Raw genomic sequence first — 25,059 nt, forward strand, 5'->3', positions numbered from 1 at the left:
CAAGCGCAAAACCAAGCAGCAGGGACTTTAAATACTGTTTAAGTTCACTTTTTTACGCTGGCTACCTCGATTTGTTTACAAAGTCCTTTTTTACCTAGCACACGAACCCAAACCTTAATGTTCGCGTTTCCCTGCTGTTTGGTTTAGCGCTTACTGCAGCCTACTTCCAGGGGCTAGTAGGCCACAGTTTGGAGCTCTCTGGCACTCTTTTCACTCATCGTAGGAAAATGGGAAAAAACAGGCATAATTCTGAACTCAACCCCTTAAACTCCTTAAACCTTTTGAAATACCCTGTATTAAAGTCATTATGATACCGGGGCGCTGGGTGTGAAAATACTTCTTAGCTTCATTCATTTTTTCCCTTCGATATATACTCGAGTCCAGTTGCAATTTCTGATCCTAAAACGTAACTGTGTAAAAGCTATTAGCGAATACTATCTGTCATCGTCAGGCGTCGAGAATCTAATCGAATACAGGCGCCGACTTCAAAATGGAACAGATTTCATAGACATTTATAAGAAAGCGTCAACCGGGTCGCAATCTCCATTGTAAACATAACCGAGGCCTCGGATTTATAATTAAAATTCTCCGCAGATCGATACCTACCAGAAAGGACTATTAAACGAAGCCCGAAAAGTTTCTCTAGACTTTGGCTACGCCTAAATAAAAATAATAACGGAAAATTCCACCCGTACAGAGCCGGGAATTTACAACGAGTTTATTACCGTGAGAATGCAACCGTGTGTCGTTGACAAACTCGCCTTCCATTTCCATTATGAAAATAATATTCCCGGGATGGACAGACATACACGGACATTCCAAAAGTCGTTCCGGAACTATCAACGCGACGTATTACGTAAGAATAAATATCTTATATTTCGTTTTCTCCCGAAGTAGCGAAGTAAAGGTATAAAACTAGAGAAGAGAGATAAGAAACTTTTGGCGTGGAAAAATGTGGGTGGAAACCCGAAAAAGATGGAATTTTAAAGGCGTCGGGGAAAGCAGAGCGAGAGGGGCGAGATGGTATTTTAATACGGCGGCGTTGCGTTATTGCCCAGATAGAGGAGGAAATTTAAATTACCCGGGAGCGATGTAAAAAGAGACATTTTACACGCGCAAGCTCCGTTTCCGAAGAATTCCAAGTACCTACAAGTCTACAATGTCTCTCTGGGCTCCATTTGGACAGAACGGAGGGAAACACGCTTCTGGTTATGCTTCATCCGAAACGGGAGGTCCGGAATCAATATCTCTCTTTGATTTAGAAATTGCGCACCCTTCCACGATAAAAATAAAATTGGAAAAAGTCCTCGGTAGCTAAATCCGACACCAAATTTTATTAAATCGAAAATATTAGGGAATAATAAATGTGCCCGGGGGCTGCAATAACCCGCTCTAGTTTTAAATATTTATAGCATTGGATTCCAAAGATTAAATGGTTAGATGAGGGTAATCGAAATATTAACTTGATTTAAAATATTAACTTGATTTAAATTATTAACAATTTTGGGCCAAATAGGAGGTTTAATGTTATTTAAAACTTAAATATTATTTTAAAAACTGAATAAATTTACATCGTAGTTAAAATAATTAATAAATCAAAATAATTAGTTAATCAAAATAATTAATAAATCATAATAATTAATAAATCATAATAATTAATAAATCAAAATAATTAATGAATTAAAATAATTAAAAAATCAAAAAAATAATAAATCAGAATAATTAATAAATAAAAATAATTAATAAATAAAAATAATTAATAAATCAAAATAATTAATAAATCAAAATAATTAATAAATCAAAATAATTAATAAATTAAAATAATTAATAAATCAAAATAATTAATAAATCAAAATAATTAATAAATCAAAATAATTAATAAATCAAAATAATTAATAAATCAAAATAATTAATAAATCAAAATAATTAATAAATCAAAATAATTAATAAATCAAACTAATTAATAAATCAAACTAATTAATAAATCAAACTAATTAATAAATCAAAATAATTAATAAATCATAATAATTAATAAATTAAAATAATTAATAAATCAGAATAATTAATAAATCAAAATAATTAATAAATCAAAATAATTAATAAATTAAAATGATTAATAAATCAGAATAATTAATAAATCAAAATAATTAATAAATCAAAATAATTAATAAATTAAAATGATTAATAAATCAGAATAATTAATAAATCAAAATAATTAATAAATCAAAATAATTAATGAATCCTAAAAATTAATAAACCTTTACTCACAATTTCTATGAAGTATTCAAAATATGCAACACTTACAAGTTAGAAAAATAAAATAAATAGAGGAATAATAAAAATTTCATCTCGTAATTTTCCGCTCATCTATTGCAATATTATTACCAGGAATTTCATCACGTAAAAGTAATTGTTTTTAAAACCTTCAGGAATCTACAGTTTCAATTCCTCTTCTATATTTACTTGGATTTTAGTAATCACTTTAGTAAAACCGGTAAGCATTAAAATCTTAAATTTATACCAAAAAAAAGCTTATAAACTTTATACTTTTAGAAATTATTATTATTATTATTCCCTGTGGCGAACCGCAAAAATAGGGACTCCTAAATCGATTATGTTTCAGGGAAAATTTATCTGACAAATAGGAGAAGCTACACTTGACAACGGGTATTCCATTTCAGCGCAAAATTATGAGGAAATACGATAGCCCTAGCACGCCCCTTAGAAGCACTGACAATCACCGGGATACGAAAAGCCCTTAGGAAATCAAATTTCCATCATAAAAAGTGGAAATGCCCGATACAGAAATTAATATTTAATTATGTTTCTCCGCATTACAACCCTACTTCCTATAATTGACGGTAAATAAACTAAATATAATAGTCGACATTATATTTACCATTCAAACGTACTAAATATTTCATTTTGTTCTGATTAAACGTTTCACTGCCGATAGAACTCTGGGAAATGAAAAAAATGTCATCTTAAGACCAGAAAACGATTTGAAACGAGAAAAAAGGTTCATAAATATTCAAAAGCAAGAATTATGTTATTCCCTTTTCTGACAAAAAGAATTTATATTGTTGGGGGTTTTTTATTTTTCCAATTTAGTTTTTCTTCAAAATATTTTTCTTTCGTCAACTAAGAGATCTGATTTAAAAATGAAAGGCTTTTAAGGGATTCGCGACCGAAAACTATCACTACGCCCCCTTTGGCTCGGCATAGAAACCTAGATAGGTAGCGGCTAAAGCAGACGCTATTATATTTTCCTTATTGTTATTCGTCAATTTGACTTGATAAATTATGATACATTCATTTTAATATAATTTTTACATCGTTTGCTTATATTTTGATAAGTTTATTATGTAGCAGACGCTATATCTTAGACGCTACCTCGGAGAAGCTAGCGCCGTTACGCCTTTGCGCCATCTAGACTCGTTTCGGTCGCTAATACAAACCCAAAGATGTCATAGTCTTAAGCTATTTCATGTTTTGAGTTCTCTAAAATGTTTATTTTTATTGCCATTCTTCCTAAGTTGAAATATTTTTATTCTTGGTACCAAGGAAAAAACGGTATTAAAATTTAAAAAGAAAATTTGATTCTCATAAATATTTATTTTACGTTCCCATGACGCAAGCTGTTTTCTACGTTGCACGTTGCACCACAGAATTTCTCAGGTGTGCGTGGGTGTCATGGACGATTTTTCCCTATCAATAGATAGCTCATGGTTGTATTATTAAAAATAATAATAAAATTTATTTCTCAAATACTTTACGGGTATCCACTGAGGCATTGCCTATACACAGTGGTTACCAAAATAATACAAACAGTTATGAAAATAATGAAATAAAATAATTAATTACTAATTTATTTAAGTATATAAAAGTTTTATAAGAGATTTGAAAAATAAATTACACTAAGAAATTTGAAAAAAATAAAATACATTAAAAAATTTGAAAAAAATTACACTAAGAAATTTGAAAAAATAAATTACACTAAGAAATTTGAAAAATAAATTACACTGAGAAATTTGAAAAAATAAATTACACTAAGAAATTTGAAAAAATAAATTACACTGAGAAATTTGAAAAAATAAATTACACTAAGAAATTTGAAAAATAAATTACACTAAGAAATTTGAAAAATAAATTACACTGAAAAATTTGAAAAAATAAATTACACTAAGAAATTTGAAAAATAAATTACACTGAGAAATTTGAAGAAGCCAATCAGGAAATAAATATTCTGACACAAACGAACGAATTTCCTAAAGCCAAACAACTTTAAGTGGTACGTAAGGCAAGACCCAAACGCGGAAAATGCTTATACTCCTTGTGCTATTGAGAAGGTTACCACGGAAACGAAAACACGTGATCGCGATGCGCGAGCTAAAAGTATAGATTGTTTAAGTTAGAAATATGCGAGGAATTCGGCGTGTTTTCGAAATCCACTTCGCTTATAGCGTTTTCCATTTGACTGTTCTCGAGCGCTCTGGGTCGCTCTGATCAATATTTTATGTTCCATTAGCGTGCTCGGATCTACTCCGATCAAGTTTCGCGTGCTCCATTTTCCACTCCCGGGTGCTTCGAGATCGTCCAAAACCGATCTGCCGATTTCGACAAATCAACGGATCGAGATCGAGATCGGAGCAAATTTTTTCGTGTTTCTCGAAAAACAACAAAGTGCAGGAAGTTTGTTTATGGGATTTTCCATTTGCGGTTTTACTCTAATCGATTGGGGCGAGATCTATGACGTCAGAGACAGATTCAGAGCGAATCTAGAGCAATGAAATGGAAAACGCTATAACTTCTGTTTCCCTCATAGATATATGAAATAGCATAGATACCTTACGCTGTATTATCACGAGCCCTTGGGAAAAACACGGAAGAGGCACGGATGCGCTACGTAATAGTGCCATCTATCGGTGACAAAAATTAGTATTTGGAAAATATTTTCTGGATGCGCTACGTAATAGTGCCATCTATCGGTGACCAAAATTAGTATTTGGAAAATATTTTCTGGATGCGCTACATAATAGTGCCATCTATCAGTGACCAAAATTAGCATTTGGAAAATATTTTCTGGATGCGCTACGTAATAGTGCCATCTATCAGTGACCAAAATTAGTATTTGGAAAATATTTTCTGGATGCGCTACGTAATAGTGCCATCTATCGGTGACCAAAATTAGTATTTGGAAAATATTTTCTGGATGCGCTACGTAATAGTGCCATCTATCAGTGACCAAAATTAGCATTTGGAAAATATTTTCTGGATGCGCTACGTAATAGTGCCATCTATCAGTGACCAAAATTAGCATTTGGAAAATATTTTCTGGATGCGCTACGTAATAGTGCCATCTATCAGTGACCAAAATTAGCATTTGGAAAATATTTTCTGGATGCGCTACGTAATAGTGCCATCTATCAGTGACCAAAATTAGCATTTGGAAAATATTTTCTGGATGCGCTACGTAATAGTGCCATCTATCAGTGACCAAAATTAACATTTGGAAAATATTTTCTGGATGCGCTACGTAATAGTGCCATCTATCAGTGACCAAAATTAGCATTTGGAAAATATTTTCTGGATGCGCTACGTAGTAGTGCCATCTATCAGTTACCAAAATTAGTATTTGAAAAATATTTTCTGGATGCGCTACGTAATAGTGCCATCTATCAGTGACCAAAATTAGCATTTGGAAAATATTTTCTGGATGCGCTACGTAGTAGTGCCATCTATCAGTGACCAAAATTAGCATTTGGAAAATATTTTATGGATGCGCTACGTAATAGTGCCATCTATCAGTGACCAAAATTAGTATTTGGAAAATATTTTCTGGATGCGCTACGTAATAGTGCCATCTATCAGTGACCAAAATTAGCATTTGGAAAATATTTTCTGGATGCGCTACGTAATAGTGCCATCTATCAGTGACCAAAATTAGTATTTGGAAAATATTTTCTGGATGCGCTACGTAATAGTGCCATCTATCAGTGACCAAAATTAGCATTTGGAAAATATTTTCTGGATGCGCTACGTAGTAGTGCCATCTATCAGTTACCAAAATTAGTATTTGGAAAATATTTTCTGGATGCGCTACGTAATAGTGCCATCTATCAGTGACCAAAATTAGTATTTGGAAAATATTTTCTGGATGCGCTACGTAATAGTGCCATCTATCAGTGACCAAAATTAGCATTTGGAAAATATTTTCTGGATGCGCTACGTAATAGTGCCATCTATCAGTGACCAAAATTAGTATTTGGAAAATATTTTCTGGATGCGCTACGTAATAGTGCCATCTATCAGTGACCAAAATTAGCATTTGGAAAATATTTTCTGGATGCGCTACGTAATAGTGCCATCTATCAGTGACCAAAATTAGCATTTGGAAAATATTTTCTGGATGCGCTACGTAGTAGTGCCATCTATCAGTTACCAAAATTAGTATTTGGAAAATATTTTCTGTATGCGCTACGTAATAGTGCCATCTATCAGTGACCAAAATTAGCATTTGGAAAATATTTTCTGGATGCGCTACGTAATAGTGCCATCTATCAGTGACCAAAATTAGCATTTGGAAAATATTTTCTGGATGCGCTACGTAGTAGTGCCATCTATCAGTTACCAAAATTAGTATTTGGAAAATATTTTCTGGATGCGCTACGTAATAGTGCCATCTATCAGTGGCCAAAATTAGCATTTGGAAAATATTTTCTGGATGCGCTACGTAGTAGTGCCATCTATCAGTGACCAAAATTAGCATTTGGAAAATATTTTATGGATGCGCTACGTAATAGTGCCATCTATCAGTGACCAAAATTAGCATTTGGAAAATATTTTCTGGATGCGCTACGTAGTAGTGCCATCTATCAGTGACCAAAATTAGCATTTGGAAAATATTTTCTGGATGCGCTACGTAATAGTGCCATCTATCAGTGACCAAAATTAGCATTTGGAAAATATTTTCTGGATGCGCTACGTAATAGTGCCATCTATCAGTGACCAAAATTAGCATTTGGAAAATATTTTCTGGATGCGCTACGTAATAGTGCCATCTATCAGTGACCAAAATTAGCATTTGGAAAATATTTTCTGGATGCGCTACGTAATAGTGCCATCTATCAGTGACCAAAATTAGCATTTGGAAAATATTTTCTGGATGCGCTACGTAGTAGTGCCATCTATCAGTGACCAAAATTAGCATTTGGAAAATATTTTATGGATGCGCTACGTAATAGTGCCATCTATCAGTGACCAAAATTAGTATTTGGAAAATATTTTCTGGATGCGCTACGTAATAGTGCCATCTATCGGTGACCAAAATTAGTATTTGGAAAATATTTTCTGGATGCGCTACGTAATAGTGCCATCTATCAGTGACCAAAATTAGCATTTGGAAAATATTTTCTGGATGCGCTACGTAATAGTGCCATCTATCAGTGACCAAAATTAGTATTTGGAAAATATTTTCTGGATGCGCTACGTAATAGTGCCATCTATCAGTGACCAAAATTAGCATTTGGAAAATATTTTCTGGATGCGCTACGTAGTAGTGCCATCTATCAGTTACCAAAATTAGTATTTGGAAAATATTTTCTGGATGCGCTACGTAATAGTGCCATCTATCAGTGACCAAAATTAGTATTTGGAAAATATTTTCTGGATGCGCTACGTAATAGTGCCATCTATCAGTGACCAAAATTAGCATTTGGAAAATATTTTCTGGATGCGCTACGTAATAGTGCCATCTATCAGTGACCAAAATTAGTATTTGGAAAATATTTTCTGGATGCGCTACGTAATAGTGCCATCTATCAGTGACCAAAATTAGCATTTGGAAAATATTTTCTGGATGCGCTACGTAATAGTGCCATCTATCAGTGACCAAAATTAGCATTTGGAAAATATTTTCTGGATGCGCTACGTAGTAGTGCCATCTATCAGTTACCAAAATTAGTATTTGGAAAATATTTTCTGTATGCGCTACGTAATAGTGCCATCTATCAGTGACCAAAATTAGCATTTGGAAAATATTTTCTGGATGCGCTACGTAATAGTGCCATCTATCAGTGACCAAAATTAGCATTTGGAAAATATTTTCTGGATGCGCTACGTAGTAGTGCCATCTATCAGTTACCAAAATTAGTATTTGGAAAATATTTTCTGGATGCGCTACGTAATAGTGCCATCTATCAGTGACCAAAATTAGCATTTGGAAAATATTTTCTGGATGCGCTACGTAGTAGTGCCATCTATCAGTGACCAAAATTAGCATTTGGAAAATATTTTATGGATGCGCTACGTAATAGTGCCATCTATCAGTGACCAAAATTAGCATTTGGAAAATATTTTCTGGATGCGCTACGTAGTAGTGCCATCTATCAGTGACCAAAATTAGCATTTGGAAAATATTTTCTGGATGCGCTACGTAATAGTGCCATCTATCAGTGACCAAAATTAGCATTTGGAAAATATTTTCTGGATGCGCTACGTAATAGTGCCATCTATCAGTGACCAAAATTAGCATTTGGAAAATATTTTCTGGATGCGCTACGTTATAGTGCCATCTATCAGTGACCAAAATTAGCATTTGGAAAATATTTTCTGGATGCGCTACGTAATAGTGCCATCTATCGGTGACCAAAATTAGTATTTGGAAAAATAATATTGATAGCCCTAGAGTAACGTGGAGTGGAAGTCATGTGTGTTTTTTTTTGCTTTTGGTGGAAAAATGGTGCTATGACGTAGTGCATCCACAAAATACACGTTGTCACTTCCATATCAGTCCCTCGTAGAATTGTGGATCTATAATATTTCATATATCTATGGTTTCCCTTCTTTAACGTTTATGACGCATTTTTCGTCACGCAGTTGGAAGTGACGTAATTTACGTCATATCCCGTGACAAGGTTTCATTAAATAATTTTTTTTATGGCATACTTATGAATGATTAGGTTACATACGGTTAAACTAACTCCTTCAAAACGTTAAATTGCTTTTCAAAACCTCGGTTTCTCACGGGCTAAAATGCGTTATAAATAATCTTTTTCTTTGAATATTTAATCCATTTCATTTTCTCAAAGGATTATGATGGGAAATAAATTTCGAAAGACAGACAGAAGCGAGATTCCTTTAAATGGGACGCTGGAGATACCAAACATCGCTATATACAGGGTGTTTCAAATGGTTATGCCAAATTTGAAGGAGTTGTAGGAGGTGAATTCAGAAGTATGCCTGTTTTTTCCCCATTTTTCTACGATGAGTTAAAAGAGCGCCAGAGAGCTTCAAAGTGTGGCCTACTAGCTCCTGGAAGTAGGCTGCAATAAGAGCAAAACCAAGCAGCAGGGAAACGCGAACATTAAGGTTTGGGTTCGTGCGATAGGTAAAAAAGGGCTTTGTAAACAAATCGATGTAACCAGCTTAAAAAAAGGAAACTGAAACAATATTTAAAGTTGTGATGGACCACGATTTCTCATCACTTTCAAAATGCAACAATGGTGAACTGGCGGATATTAATTTCGTGTATGGAATATCAGATAGAATGCTTTGGCTGCTCAACATCCATACCAGGAAAGATACCCGGACTGGCGCATCCCCGCCTCGCGGACTTTTACCAATGCCTACTTCCAGGGGCTAGTAGGCCACACTTGTAAGCTCTCTGGAGCTCTTTTCACTCATCGTAGGAAAATGGGGAAAAAACAGGCATACTTCTCACCCCCTACAACTCTTTAAAGTTTTTGCATAATCAGTTGAAACACCCTGTATATCTTTTTAAAATACCGTACGTAACCCCTGGTGGGGGGTTTTAGAGGTAATTCCTTTTCCGGAAACTTTATTTAATGCTACGCGGGATAAAAGAGTAGAGAGGAACGGCAGATTTGATTATTCAACCGTGACCTATACTATAAATATTCCGCGTGGAGCTGGGATAAGAGAGGAGCGGCTCTTCATCCCTTCTGGCCGATGAAGAATTTCGCCCGCTTCCTCAAATCTCTCCGTATCTGTTCCGCCTCTTCCCAACACCGTTACAATTCCTTAACGTATAGATATCTTTCCATTTACCCGAACTCGCGGAGTGTATGATTCAGCGTTTAGGAATGGCGTGATACGCGGACGATAGTTTTAAAATCTTATCCGGAGGTTGGAAGAGGCTGGGGATTTACTACGAAAGCCAGATGGAAAATGAAACCGGCTTTAAAATAAAACGGGTATAAGCCGTAATTGATTGGAATACCCTCTTCACTTAGAAAATAGCGTTTCGGACTCCACTGGTCAATAGGGATTGAGGAATATTATTCCCAATATTTGAGCCAATTATCTTTGAAATCGATATACTTTTGCGAATCGAGTACAAACATTTCGGCGATGTTGGAAACTTGGAAGGGATCCCGAAATAATAGAAATTTGAGAAAGGTTCTCCAAATTAATACCAATTTAACTAGATTTCGTCCGATTTTGGCGTTTATCTAGCGATTAAATAGACGATGTTATGACGTAGGGGAAGTGAGTCTTCACAAAATAGGGGGGAAATAAATTTTAAAATGTTACTTTCCGGAATCAATCAATTATGTGGTCAAATAAATTAACGTGTTCTAACCAATAATTTAGTGGTTTTATCGGTATCTTCCCATTGCGCCGAATCCCATTCGACCGAATTCCCATTAGACCGAATTCCCATTAGACCGTATTCCCATTAGACCGAATTCCCATTAGACCGAATTCCCATTAGACCGAATTCCCATTAGACCGAATTCCCATTAGACCGAATTCCCATTAGACCGAATTCCCATTAGACCGAATTCCCATTAGACCGTATTCCCATTTGTCCGAATTCCCATTAGACCGTATTCCCATTAGACCGAATTCCCATTAGACCGAATTCCCATTAGACCGTATTCCGACAATGTTTTTGATGAAATTAGCCCAAAGGCGGTTTTTGTATTTTTCTAATCAACCGACGCAATATTCACAATTGAGCGACCGCAAAAAAAATAGTTTAGTTTTCGTCTGCTTTAAAAAATTTAGTGGAAATTGTTAGGCTTAGGAAAGGAAAGGAAATTATGGTGGTAGTGGGCAAATGAGTTGACCACTTTAAAAATTGCCTGGTTAGGTTAGGTTAGGTTAGGTAACACTGCATGCTGTTCTGACAGATGCTGAAACGGATAAAACTGAATCCTAAACCCGGAGAAGAGCGGGTTTTTCGGTCGAATGGGACAATCCCATTAGACCGAATCCTGAATCCGCCAAAGTGCGGCTTTTTCGGTCGAATGGGATTGGGTTCGGTCGAATGGGATTCGGCGCAATGGAACAGATTCGTTTTATCGCGGGCTACAAAACAATATCATAAGTAACATAATAATATAAGTATGCCACTTACTAATTTTTAATGATAGTCTGTTTCGCCATAACGTGGTTAAGGACTAACAAGACTACACGATTTCTCACTATGCTTTGGAACTGCCAAGTAATGTTGTCCGAGAAATCTACGCCAACAGCCTATTTTGTAGAAAAAGCATATTTTCAATCAAAATATTGAAAAGTTTTAAAAGGAAAAAAAAACATACTTTGGAAATATGATGATGAATAGTTAAATCTGAACATAAATATGATTATTATTAATACTCCGTTCATTTCTGAAGATAGTTATGTAATTATTTTCAATTTTGAGATCTACACGATTTTTTCTGGTATTTATCGGATCATCAAACTAACCTGACAGTAATTTAGCCAATGAAGAAAGTAGTTTGTGACGAATTTCCGGATTTAAAACTGAATCAGTGTTGGGCATTTTCGTCAAAGAGCCGCTCACGCTCACGTCTTATTGAGCGGTAAAATTTTCGCTCCTCTCTTTTCGCTCTTTTTTGAGCGGTAAAACTTTCGCTCCTCTCATTTTTGTTTTGCGCTCTTTTAAAAGATATTTTACCGCTCGTTTTCGCTCATAATAACAAATCCACTCACAATGAGATGAGCGGTGCCCAACACTGAACTGAATCAGTGTCATACTAAAGTTTTACTTTTGTCATAACTAACATAATAACAATAAATATGATAATTAATAAAATTATCATCGAACAGAGCCCCCTAGTGTCTAAATATGCCCAAGGCGAAATATTAAGTATTATAAGTACCAAGGCCGATAATGAACTACCCAGTAAGTTACGAGTCCAAGTCGGAGCTGAGTGAGCAGTGGTGTAGTCCTAAAATAAAAAGAACCGGGGCGCTACCTGGTTACGGCCAACTTCGATTTCGCGCGTAACCGAAGTTGGCTGTACCGGCTTCTAGAAATGTAGGTCCAACTTCGATTTTTAGCGTGATTGAAGTTGGCCGTACCTAGGTAACGATTTGAATTTGTTATGGTATTTTTTTGCGGGCAAAATTTATCATAAATTCACACACCCTTTATTCGAGAAAAATGATTTACGAAATAGAAGGTAAGTGGAAAAAAAGAGGCAGGGCGCGCCCTGGCAAAATGGAAAAACCAAGGCGGGGCGGGGCCCTGCCTTTGAAAAAAGCACCGGGGCGACGCCCTGCCCCACCCTGGCCCGACTAAACCACTGTGAGTGAGTGGATCAGTGTCAAGAAAATATTTGGTCAGGAAATTAGCATTGAAATGATAGGAAGTGTCATACTTTTTACTATTACGTTACTTATGTTATGCCAATATTAAGAACCCTGTATCAAATCGGAGTCGGGTGGACGTTGGCCCACAGCACTAATTATGGTCGAAATGTCGTTCTTGATTTAGGGTCGGCCCGACGTCGTATGCTCGCTTTCTGCCGACTCTAAATGTTCGTCGTATGCACTCCGAAACATCGGTGGGCCGACTTGGTAATAAGACTGATTTTCGACGCGAAAGGTGTTAGAAGCAGACGAGTGGTGTTTAAGAATTAAAGAAAAATACGTCAGTCGAAAGCTGTGAAGAGAAAGATTTTAGTCATTTCTTCGATCACGGCGTTCGCCAGCTTGTTTCATCTTTAATCTTGTACACGATACAAATAAAGCCATTTGACGATGCATAGTCTTTTTCAATAAATTTTCTTTAAAAGTAAACAAAATAGCACAAGCTAGCACAGTAAATTTTATTAATTTAATCTATAAATATTTATCTATATACGTTTTCAAAATGTTAGCGCTGTATTATTTGTAGTATTTTGGGTTCTTGAAACCCATAAGATGCCCAAAATCTCAATTATCAGTAAATAGTGTAAGGTCTTTTTTAAGTCGGAAATTGCACTATAAATTTCGGTCGGCACCCTGACTAAGAAAAGTCTGCAAAACGTACATATATTTTTTTTAAGATTAAGACTTTCCGACCCGTAACCGACTCCCGTGTGCTACAGTGGTCTCCATCCTGACTTAGAATAGTTTGAAAAACGTACATATTTTTTTTTATTCGAAAAAGATTAATACTTTTTGGGTCGGCTTTCGGTCATGGACCTAAAACCGACTTTTCGACCCAAGACCGACCCGTAACCGACTCCCGTGTGCTACAGGGGGTAGACAACGATTTTGATAACAAATTTGCTACGAAAGGTTTTTTACATATTTTCCTGTAATTTTTTACGATCCTTCTTTGAAAATCTCTAGAAACTAAACTTGATTAAAACTAATCCCGAATCCCTTTACGTAAATAAAACGTGTCTAATCTCAGTAGAAAACAGTATAGGAATATTCTCAAACAGAATTTGTTATCGTTGTGAAAGAGACCAGAATAAAACAACAGATTGTTATTAGTTTGTTGGATAATCTGGAAACGGGAGAAACAAACCCGTAATGCAAATATTAGTCTATAGTAACGAGCGCGATCTGTTCAGGAAGGTAGGCTCACGTTTCAAATTACCGAGCAGACAAAACCAAACCCTAAAATCTACTCGGCCAACTGTTTTGGTTCTCGACTCTCTTAATCTTATCTTCCAAGAATTAAATCCCCGCTCATTGTACGTATCTAAACGTTGAATACAATATTTATTGGAGCGCATTCATCCGCTCAGAAACGCGACAAACTGGACACGTTCAATAAACCAAAGGTGGAAGAGAAGAAGACGTACCGCGCAACTCATTGTCTTCGTTTAAGTTTCAGGTTTGTACGGAATTTCAACGAGCGTATATTTTCCAATTTACGCACGATTTTCGAAGCTAAAAGAGTCTTTGTTTAAAATTTCACCTCGTGGAAAAATGATGATATTTCTAAAAAGAAAATACTGGAGAAAGTTTAGACATCGCGAACCCTAAGAGTCTGATAAGACTTGGTTTGTAGTGAGGGGAAATGGAGTCTTGTTTTATCCGTGAACGCTTAGAAGCGGATAGCGAAACGGTAAAAATAAATGATATTCCTATATAGATTCCTTCAAAGGGTTTATCCCGAGTTGGCTCCCCGCGGCTTTATATATACGGGATATGAGGCGTATCTTAAGACCATTTCCGGTTATACTAGAGCTACTTTACCACTTCCGGTCCGAAATGAAGTTGTCGACTCAATAGCCAGTAAATAAACGCTAGCTTCTTATCTAATAAAGAGTAAGAATTTTTAACTTTCACTACACAAAATGATTTACAAAAACTCATAGACGGCCACGAAAATTAAAAGTTTTAAAAGGAAAAATAAAACTTTTTGAAAATATGATGATGAATAGTTAAATCTGAACATAAATATGATTATTATTAATACTCCGTTCATTTCTGAAGGTAGTTATGTAGTTAATTTCAATTTTGAGATCTACACGATTTATTTCTGGTATTTATCGGATCATCAAACTAACCTGACAGTCAATGAAGAAAGTAGTTTGTGTCGAATTTTCGGTTCTAAAACTGAATCAGTGTCATACTAAAGTTTTACTTTTGCCATAAGTAATATAATAACAATAAATATGATAATTAATAAAATTATCACCGAACTGATTTTCAGACTAATTTATTACGGAATTAAGGTTTAAGTAAATAAACTTTTTATCTAATAAAGCGTAAGAATTTTTAACTTTCACTATACTCAAAATGATTTACAAAACTCAGTGTTACCAGACGACTTATTTGGCCTCCAGGATGAAGTCGCAAGCGTGTAATGACGTCGTGAGAAACGTCTTTGTACGACTATGTACTTTTCGCGTCTTTTTTTGATCGCCTTACAAGATGGCAGATACGGACCAGTGGGGTATTATCTCAGCGACATCTAGTTGAAAGAAAGGGCTTTAAGATGACAAGTTTGATAGATAGAGATAAGTTGAAGATGGCTATTTTAAGTCTCATCTCGTTTCCCCGCCGAGGGAAAAATGTGATATCGAGGGCGACACGTGTGACGGAAATTAGGAGGAGAGTCTCGAGGTTGTAGAGAGCCCCACCAGACAATTTCTCGGCACCGCGGGATTAGGGGTAAATGTCAACGCTATAGACGAAATTTGCGGATAAACTCTAGCAAATTTCGCGAAAGGAATTGCTAACGTACCAACTTGTTTTCCCAATTATAGAATTTCTAAAAATAAACCTCGCCTCTCGCCTCTGGTCCCTCCGCGGTTGTAACGAAGTCTCCATTTGACTTTAGCCAGTAACTGCGCCAGCCAATCTCGTACAAATCCCATTTCACGGCGGGATATTTACAACCCCAGCGAACACCACCGCCGAGAATGGAGAGGAATAAAATGAGCTACGGCCGGGAAAAAATACTAGTTAGAAAACGAAGCCAACGGAGAACGGTGGATGGCTAAAAAGTTGTTTATCGATTTTGGCCGGGACGCGAATGCTGAGACGCAATAAGGAGAGGAATAGTTCCGCCTGGTTAGCTTTAAATTGCCGCTTCTTCAAACTATACAGGGTGTTTTAAAAGGTTATGCAAAAATTTTAAGGAGTTGTTGGGGGTGAGTTGAGAAGCATGCCTGTTTTTTCCCATTTTCCTACGATGAGTTAAAAGAGCGCCAGAGAGCTTCAAAGTGTGGCCTATTAGCTCCTGGAAGTAGGCTGCAACAATCGCAAACCCAAGCAGAAGGGAAACGCGGATATTCAGGTTTGGGTTCGTGTGATAGGTAAAAAATGACTTTGTAAACCAATCGAGGTAACCAGCGTAAAAAAAGTAAACCGAAACAGTATTTAAAGTCGTGATGGACCGCGATTTCTCATCACTTTCAAACTGCAACATGGAGTTCACTTCGGAAGATCTGGCGGATGGCAATGCTTTGGCTGCTCAACGTCTCTACCAAGAAAGGTACCATAACCGGCGCATCCCCGTGCTTGTGGCAGCCTAGTTCCAGAGTAGTAGGCCACACTTTGAAGCTCTCTGGTGCTCTTAACTCATCGTAGGAAAATGGGAAAAAACAGGCGTACTTCTCAACTCACCCCCTACAACTCATTAAAATTTTTTTAATCACCTTTTAAAACACCCTGTTTAAAGTCCGCAGATTGGTAGGCCTACGCTTAATCCTTAGTCTAAAGAATAAGGAGAGTGCCATTCTAAAAAAGATCATTTTTGGTTGTCTTTGCGCAGGTCTTCGGAGGAGCTGTCCGTATCGGAGCTAGCACGACGGCTCCTCAGCACCATTTCCCGAGCATGCGCCTGCTGACCCGGATCCTGCTTCTCCTTTTCGCCCTCTCGCTGGCGTCACTCATCTTCGTCGGAAGATGCGGTCTCAAGCTGGAGGAAGAGCTGAAAGGAGCGGAAGGACTGCTGTCCGGGCCAGTTTCGCCACCGGATCCGGTCAGTTCCGGTCAACCCAGCTACTACGCCGAGCTCCTACGTCAACGAGCCGACCGACATCGTCTGGAAACGGAAAAGTTGCAAGCCGAAATCCGGGAACTGAAACGACGGCTCAACGATTACCAGAAAATGTCCGACGTCATCCTGCCCATCCCGATCGACGGATCGGTCAAGCTGACGGACGACATCGGCGAAGACCCGACCGACGAGTGCACGGACTTCATCCGGAAGAAGGTGGAGGTCGCCGAGATCAACAACGGGATCCAGTTGAATAACGAATACGAGATCATTCCTTTCAGTCACTTCACCTTCAGTCGCGTCTACCCCGTCGATTTGGCGTTGGGGAAACGAGTGGTCGAAAAACCAATCGGCTTCAAACGGAAAGACTTGCTGGAGATCTTCGTTCGGGCTCTGGAGATCGTCAATAAGAACCGCCAGGGGAAGAACCGCTTCACGGTGGACGATTTCGTCGAGGGGGTCTATCGAACGGAGCCCACCAGCGGAACGCACTACGAACTGTACTTCAAGGAGAAAAATTCCACACGTTCCTACCGGAAACTCTCCATGATCAGGCCATTCGGTCCGGTACAAACGGTGTCCGAAGAGGGCCTGCGAACTGTCCGCGAGTTGATCAATATTATTTTACCCCTTTCGGGTCGCATAGAGACGTTCCGGAACTTCATGGACAAGTTCGTGAAGGTCGCCGCGCGCTACGATCGGCGAATCTACTTAACAGTCGTGTACTTCGGCGAGGAGGGCTTGCACGACGTCAGACTCATCCTGACTAAAGTGTCCCGAGAGGCCAAGTTCAGGAATATTAAATTATTGACGCTAAACGAAACCTTTTCGAGAGGGAAAGGGTTGCAAATCGGCGCCCAGCACTGGACCAAAGGGGACGTCCTGTTGTTCCTCTGCGACGTCGACGTCGTCTTCTCGGCGAAGTTCCTGGAACGCTGTCGTCTCAACGCCGCGCCCAGCAAGAAGGTCTACTACCCCATCGTCTTCAGCCTGTACAACCCCAACATCGTCTATTCGCTGCAAGGAAAGGAAGTGCCCTCCGAGACCGATCAACTAGTCATCTCGCGGGACACGGGCTTCTGGCGCGATTTCGGATACGGAATGACGTGCCAGTACCGAAGCGACTTCTTGGGTATCAAAGGCTTCGACGAGGATATCGTTGGTTGGGGAGGCGAGGACGTCATGTTGTATCGAAAGTACGTCAAGAGTCCCTTGATGGTGATAAGGGCCACCGATCCGGGTATCTTCCACATGTGGCACCGAAAGAAGTGCGACCCCGAGCTGTCGGTGGAGCAACATCGAGCGTGTCTCAGGTCCCGCGCTCTCAGCGAGGCGTCTCACTCCCAATTAGGGTTGGTCGCCTTCGGAGACGAGCTGCGGAAGAGATCCGAAGGCTACAATTTGTTAGCCAAGCCGGCCGAAAGTCCGCCACGAACGGAAGGAGAAACGGCCAAAAACTCGGAGGCTAATTCCGTTTTAAAACCGTCAGGAGGCGGCGTGGGAGGGGCTTGAATGGAATCGCTTCCGGGCAAAAGTGAGCCTTTTAAACTTCAAGCACGTTCTTTATTTCGACCTTCTTAACGCGCGCCTGACACTTTACCTTTCCGCGGCGAATCACCCGATCTAGTTTCGGCGGAAGAATCAGGTTATCCGGATGGAGTCCCTTTCTCCTCCGTGTCTTATATAAGGCCTTAAAAGTCAGCCGACACTCAATTCAGGCCTGGACGAAAAAGTGGGGGCGTATACGAGGCATCGAATTTAATATATATAGAGGGGAGAGATGAGAGAAAAGGAGGTTTCTTTGGCAGCTGCCTGGATGGTAGCGGCGGTCGCTTCCTCTCCAATTCGAAGGAAACCTCCGCTTAATGTCCTTTCGAGATTCTCTCCCTCTCTCTCTTTTGGGCCCGCCGGAGATCGTCTTCTAATTTTATAAGATTACGCCCAGCTTTTAGAGCCCTGCAAGGGGGGGGGGGGACGCGGCAAGGTCGGGGTCGAGCGGAGGCCCTTAAAAGGTCAAGGGAGAAAAAAGGAAAAAGAATGGTTCTTACTTTAGCAGAGAAAAAATAAAGGCAGCGTACGACATTCCAAAACGGATGTAGCTGTGAAAGGAGGTTATTATGTAAGGCTTACGAAAGCTTATCATCCTTGCTAGCATGGTGGCCGGGTTTCCCCGAAATTGCCTAACATTTAAAGCGATCAAAAGGGATTGAAAAAAATATTTGGACTAGTCGACAAAAATATGGTAACTCCGATTTTTGGAATATTTTTAAGATTATTTGATTTTTAGATAAGAAAAGTCGAGGATATTAGGTATTAAACATTTGGACTTTGAGATAACTGTCCGTATTGACATTAAATTTAACTGTTGTTATAATAATAATAATAATAATAATAATAATAATAATAATAATACTAATCAGCTAAGCTAATACCCGAGGAACCATGCAGGCCTAAGTTAACTTGTGACTTTTGAAGCCAATTACTGGTGGCCCGGTCTTTATTTAGTTTTAAATTAAAAATTGATTAAGACTAACTTTAATAATATATAGTAGAACACTTTAAGAGTTAAGTTTTCAATCGTTTGATTTAACAAATTAGGTCCCATTTTCTAAAAAAAAATATTTTTGACTTACCATATTTTTTGATATAGCGTATTATTAACAGAAGTGAATAATATATTTTTGCGAGATAAGTATCCCACTTCTAAAGTAATTAACTTGAAATCTGTACACCGATAACAGATGTATGAAAATGCGTACTGCCTTGGTAATGCACCTTATAGGACCAAGTCATCATATTGTATTTTTAATACAAATAAATAAATAAATAAAATAACCTTAGACGGTTTCTTCTCTCGTAAGCGATATATTATAAACTTCTGGCATTATTTACCACCCAAAAGTACCCTAAAATCCACCCATCTGGCATCAGAGCAACCCTTAAGGGGGGAAGAATACAGTAAAAGCCTCTTTTTCATTCAAGCTGAACGTTTCTGTTTTAACAATTACATAATTGAGTTATATATTTTGTTATTAGGCTGAACCTTCCTCTAGTGCTTAAAATAATTTTGATAATTCTAATATTAATAGTTAACGAGATATAAGGTCCTAACTAAAGGGTAGTTTGGGCGCTCGCCCAACTTGTTTAGCTCCGGGGGTACGAATTAAAACGTAATAACTTAATTATTTTTAAATTAAAAATTGTCAAAATTATTTTAGTCACTAAACAAGAAGCTGTTCTACACTTAAATATTAATTTTATAAGTTAAAATACAAAATTAAAAGAGTTCAGTTTGAAATAGCGAGAAAGTAGACTATGTCCACCGTAGTCTTCCCCCTTCAAAGTCAGGACTTCAGCCACATATCAATTATCGATTATTTTAATCGCGCCGTAAAACCAACTGGGCGCCTAGCTCACCGCGGTTTTGCTAGAAATATGGCGTGTACGTAGCCGGGATTTTAAAAGATGACGATTTGGAATGCTAGGCGTAAGGTCCCCTAGTAATAAATCTCGCCGACCTGTATACTAACTCTTATCTATAATTTCCGCTTGGCCGAGCGAAGGAAGACTAGGATGCGAAAGATTGTTGCTCAATGGGAAAAGAGAACTCCGAAGATAACGACTCTCCGAAATCCGAATGCCAGAGAGCCAACAACGCCGGAGAGTTTCGAACCTCGCGATGAATTCCCCAGAGGGAGCTAGCGTCGACCAGGTGCATCATCCCGCAAGGAGACTACTATTTTTAAAGGGAAAAATAAATACGGATAATGTTTTCTTCGCGTTATCTCCCAGAGAGTATATTAAATGAATGGTGCTTGTGAATTCGGTACGTTACCACTTGAAGCCAATGTAAACATTCGGAGCGTTCTGTAAGGGGAAAACAAATTGTGTATTTATAAAAACTACCCCATGATCGTATGACTTATTACGTTATGAACATTTGTAAATGAACTTATAACCAAGGCAAAGTCTTCCATATTTAAAAGAAATTAATGACTCAAATACAATTTTAGAATTAAAAAATTACGGGAAGATTAAAATTAATCGCGTTCGAAGTTGTTCCGTAAGTTACTGGTACGAATCGAGATAAAATATAAATAAAATATAAGAAATAACCACTTCTTTATATACCGTATCTTTCGACGTAAACACTGTATACCGTATAATGTAACGTGTATAAAATTCGAAGTTAACTGTATAGCGTACGCTTTTCATTCGAATCCGGAATTTATGCGTTGTGATACTATTAGGTGTTATTAAATTTCGCAAAATATAAATTACGTACGTCATAAAAAGGATATGTTATACAGAAAGCTACGAATTAAGACCACGTTCTATAGTAGTAAATCCGTGGTACATAAAAAAAAACAAAAAAATACTCTGTATAAAGCGCAAAAATATATAAATATGATTGAAAATAGATATAACATTAGCCAAAGAACAATAATTTAATATACGGTACGTTAAATATGTGTTATTTATTACGAGAGAAGAAAGAATGAAAAAAAGGTAATGTTTCTGTGACAAAATAATATTGTAAAATGTTATGGTACATGCAAAAAAAACGTTGCGCGTGGAATAAATAAATTTCTATAAACTATAAAAATGACTGCTCATATTTTCCTACAAAACATACGTGGAGCTTCATTCACTCGTCAGTAGATGGCGGCATTTGTCTTCCGGTTTTTTAGCGTGCATTTTTCGAATAAGAACAGACACGCAGGCTACGTCGATCTGGGGCGCGTCAAAATTCTAAGAATTCTTCCCTTGATAGTGATAATTCTCACTTAGAACTCTAAATTTTGACGGTCCTTCTCACAGGAAGTGACGTAATCTATACTCAGAATGCTAGGCTAAAATCAGCTAGGCTAATACCCAAGGCACCACCCTAGGCCTAAGTCATCGAGCGACTTTTAAAGCCTTTAATTCAGGTAGCCGCGTTACAATGTCTTGGTCATAAATAAAATCTTTAGAAAAATATTTTTACATTTGACGCTTTATAGCGAGTTCTCATTATCACTAAAAACTCTTCTCAAGATAAGAATTTCTTCTTAGTATTTTGATGAACCCCAGCTGGTATTCTGGTCTAATTTTTCCCTGACACAAGCGCGAGCTAAAGTCGCGAGAAATTTCGTATTTTCTAGCGCGCGTGCAAATCGCTGGTGCGAAGAATATACTAATAAAGCCGTGTCTTGTGACGTAAGAGCAACATTTTAACAAGTTGGGAAGGACCACTTTTTATTTTATAAAATCAACTTTTAATCGATTTCTTTACAAACCTTTTAAAGTTTTGAATCTATATTAGCTCGTCAAAAAATATATTTAATATATTTCTAATTTAATATTACTTTATATCACTTTATCTAATGGACTATATTTAGAGTTAAGCAAAAATAAATACACGAACAGTAAAAGGACTTATAAATATCCGAGAAGCATTTAACGTAATAGAATGGATAGAAAATTTTATACATTTTAGCATAAAATCGATTGGTGAATAAGTAACCCTGATATTGTGAGAAATTTTTCTCCTTCCGTTGTCTGGTGTCTATTTAAGCGGCCAACAATGCGTAGCAAATTCCAGGTATGAAAAGGAAAGATTAATAGTTACCTTCTATCCGTGGACTAACGCAACAATGGCTCGTCTATGCAGAGGGCGCTGCGAAGATATCGGATGAAAGGGTGGTCGTGGTCGAGAGCGAGAGAGGGAAAAACGGAATGCTAGGCCCATCCATTAGATAGCTTCAAACAACGAGTGGGCGGCTTGGAAGAGGATGGGCGGAAAAGATAGGAAACATCAGTCTTTAATCGACAAGCAGTTACGTATTCTCGCCAGCGCAATAGTATGCCCAAGAACTTCTCCATCGATTTTTAACCTACACCCTTCCAAATATCGAGCTGGCTGAATCGGATTGAATTGGACATCGTTCAATTGATTTATTCGAAAGATGGGTATACCGTTTAGACACGGCTTCTTTTCTTTGAAGTAGCTTACCTCCATTTCTTTGTCCTTAATTTGCCTAATTCGATGGTCTTATAAAGATGATTTTTCGCTAGGGGAAAAACGCTGTGACTTCGAGTGTCGACGCAAAAATCTCCGTTAGTGCTAGTTTTCACTAGTCCAAAAACTCCTTGACGGTTAGCTTCAACGCAAAAAATTCCCGTTAGGCCTAATACAATATTTTTGCGTCTGCCGTCACCGTCGTCCCGTTTCTGTCCTAGTGAAAACCAGCATTTAAGCCTAATACTCCACGTTGTGACTTGAAAATTGGCCTTTAAGCCTAATATTTTTTGGCCTGAACGTCACAACGGATTTACCCTAGGTGAAGCCAACTCTTAAGGTTAGTTTTAAAGGAAAATTTGTATAAGCCTCGGTTTCGAATTGCATTATTACGCGTGCCAATGGAAACGAAGGCTTAGGCCTAATGGGGATTTATTGCGTCGTGGTGTTTTTGCCCAAGCGATAACCAGACCATACCGAGATTTTGGCATATACGTCCACCGTGTGGCGTTTTTGCCCAAGCGATAACCAGACCATACGTACATTTTGGCGTATACGTCCACCATGTGGCATTTTTGCCCAAGCGAGAACAATCCCATACGGAGATATTTGGAGTCGACTCCCGTTCTAGTGCTGGTGAAAAGCAACTGTTAATGGCCACCTTGTTGCTTATTATTCATGGCAGGACCGTCATCTCTGTATATAATATTTTGTCGATGGCGGCGAGCGAAAGAAGTGGCGAATCTCGGGCTTTGAGGTGGTCGCTCGGTTGGCTGGTGTTTGCTTTTATTAAGGAGAAACTCGGCGGGTAGGAGGACAGAGAGGGGGCCCTGAATTGATGGGCCCGCGGCCATGTTTACGGCCCCTGCGCTCGTTTTTCATCGCTTTTTCACATTTCTCGAGGCTCTCTCTTCCACAGCGCCAAATGTGTCAGTAATCTTCCCAAATAAAAAATGTGACACCTGATATTAAAACCCCCCCGGGAATCCCCGCCCGACATCAGTAGATACTGAGAGCTAAACAAGGTGTGGATGCCTTTCCTTTTCGCTGTTAATAAATAATGGATAAGCGGATGTTAATTAGATAGAACGGCAACAGTTCTTTGTGGGACCCAGAGTGCCTGCCTCCGTTTATTAAATGTAAACGTTTATCTATAGTCGAGTTCAGAGCTAGTCGATTGCACCGAAGGACGAGTATAGTTAAATTGAGCTACGTAGGGTAAATTAAGTAGGTTATTTCTTTTCCTATTCTACACTTTCTATCTTCCAACCGACACATGATATTTCGTAACACATACCCGAACTAACCCATAACTTAATCTTTTAAAAAACGTTGGCGCTAACGTGTTGGTTACGGATGTTGCTATTCATCTTTTATACTTTTAATCTTCCAACCTACATATTATATTTCTTAACACTTACCCGAAATAACCCATAACTTAAGTCTTTTAAAAAACGTTGGCGCTAAGTTGGCGCTAACGTGTTGGTTACGGATGTTGCTATTCCTCTTTTATACTTTCTATCTTCCAACCGACATATAATATTTCGTAACACATACCCGACATAAACCATAACTTAATCTTGTAAAAAAATGTTGGCGCTAACGCGTTAGTTACGGATGTTGCTACTCCTATTCTATACTTTCTACAACCGACATATGATATTTCGTAACACATACCCGACATAACCCATAATTTAAACAGTTCAAAAAACGTTGTCGCTAACGCGATGGTTACACGGATAATCGATAAGGAATTCGGCGCGAAAAATCGCCAGGGAATAGAATAATAAAAGAAAATAAGATTTTGGGCTCCGTCCAGACGCGCCAGCTAGAAAGTTCTTTAAAAGCTTGGAACCTAACCAAGAATGTTCTAGAACAAGACTGGGGGGATCAAAAGAAACAAAATAGAACAACAAGAAGTTGCGGAGAACGAGTAAAAATAAAGAGTTAAAAAAACATTATCCAAGTGACGGCATCCAGCAGGCGCGTCGCGTGCGGAATTAAGCATCCGGAAGTAAATTTCCATTCCGTCCTTCTCTCCGTCTTTCCGGAAGAGTGAGAGACAGCGGCGACGCCTGCCATCCAATACGACAGTTTTCTAATTGATTTAACACGCAGCCAAGATCGTAAATTTTCCCACCATTTCCAAATCAATCCCGCGCACCGGAGCAGCCGACCTCACAGGGAACAGACTTTTCATCGATTTGAAATTTTTCCCGGTTAATCACGAAAGCGTGGTTTTCGTCGATCATTTTTCTAATAATTTCTCAAGTAGGTCATTCGAGTGTGAATAAAAGTAAGATTGAACTATAAAAACCATAGACTGTAAGTGGAAACTTTGCTGTTGTGCCTT

At 38.0% G+C, this 25,059-nt stretch overlaps 1 protein-coding gene across 3 annotated transcripts in view; it reads left to right on the top strand.

Annotated features, from left to right (window-relative positions):
• Csgalnact (Chondroitin sulfate N-acetylgalactosaminyltransferase) overlaps positions 1-21,276 on the top strand; it is a 35,648-nt gene extending 14,372 nt beyond the window's left edge. For 2 of the 3 annotated variants that reach the window (XM_090158646.1, XM_090158644.1), the window contains exons 2-3: positions 16,478-18,239; positions 20,269-21,272. In XM_090158646.1, the coding sequence (XP_090014772.1) occupies positions 16,541-18,217 (1,677 nt within the window). In that variant the 5' untranslated portion in view covers positions 16,478-16,540 and the 3' untranslated portion in view covers positions 18,218-18,239; positions 20,269-21,272. Of the gene's footprint in view, positions 1-16,477; positions 18,240-18,332 lie in introns of all 3 variants that reach the window. The other variant, XM_090158645.1, reaches the window with a different exon arrangement.
• Positions 21,277-25,059: the final 3,783 nt, after the last annotated feature.

Source organism: Leiobunum rupestre, chromosome 9 (assembly GCF_980474605.1).
Source record: "Leiobunum rupestre chromosome 9, qqLeiRupe1.1.hap1, whole genome shotgun sequence".
In the NCBI taxonomy this organism is placed as follows: Eukaryota; Metazoa; Arthropoda; class Arachnida; order Opiliones; family Sclerosomatidae; genus Leiobunum; species Leiobunum rupestre.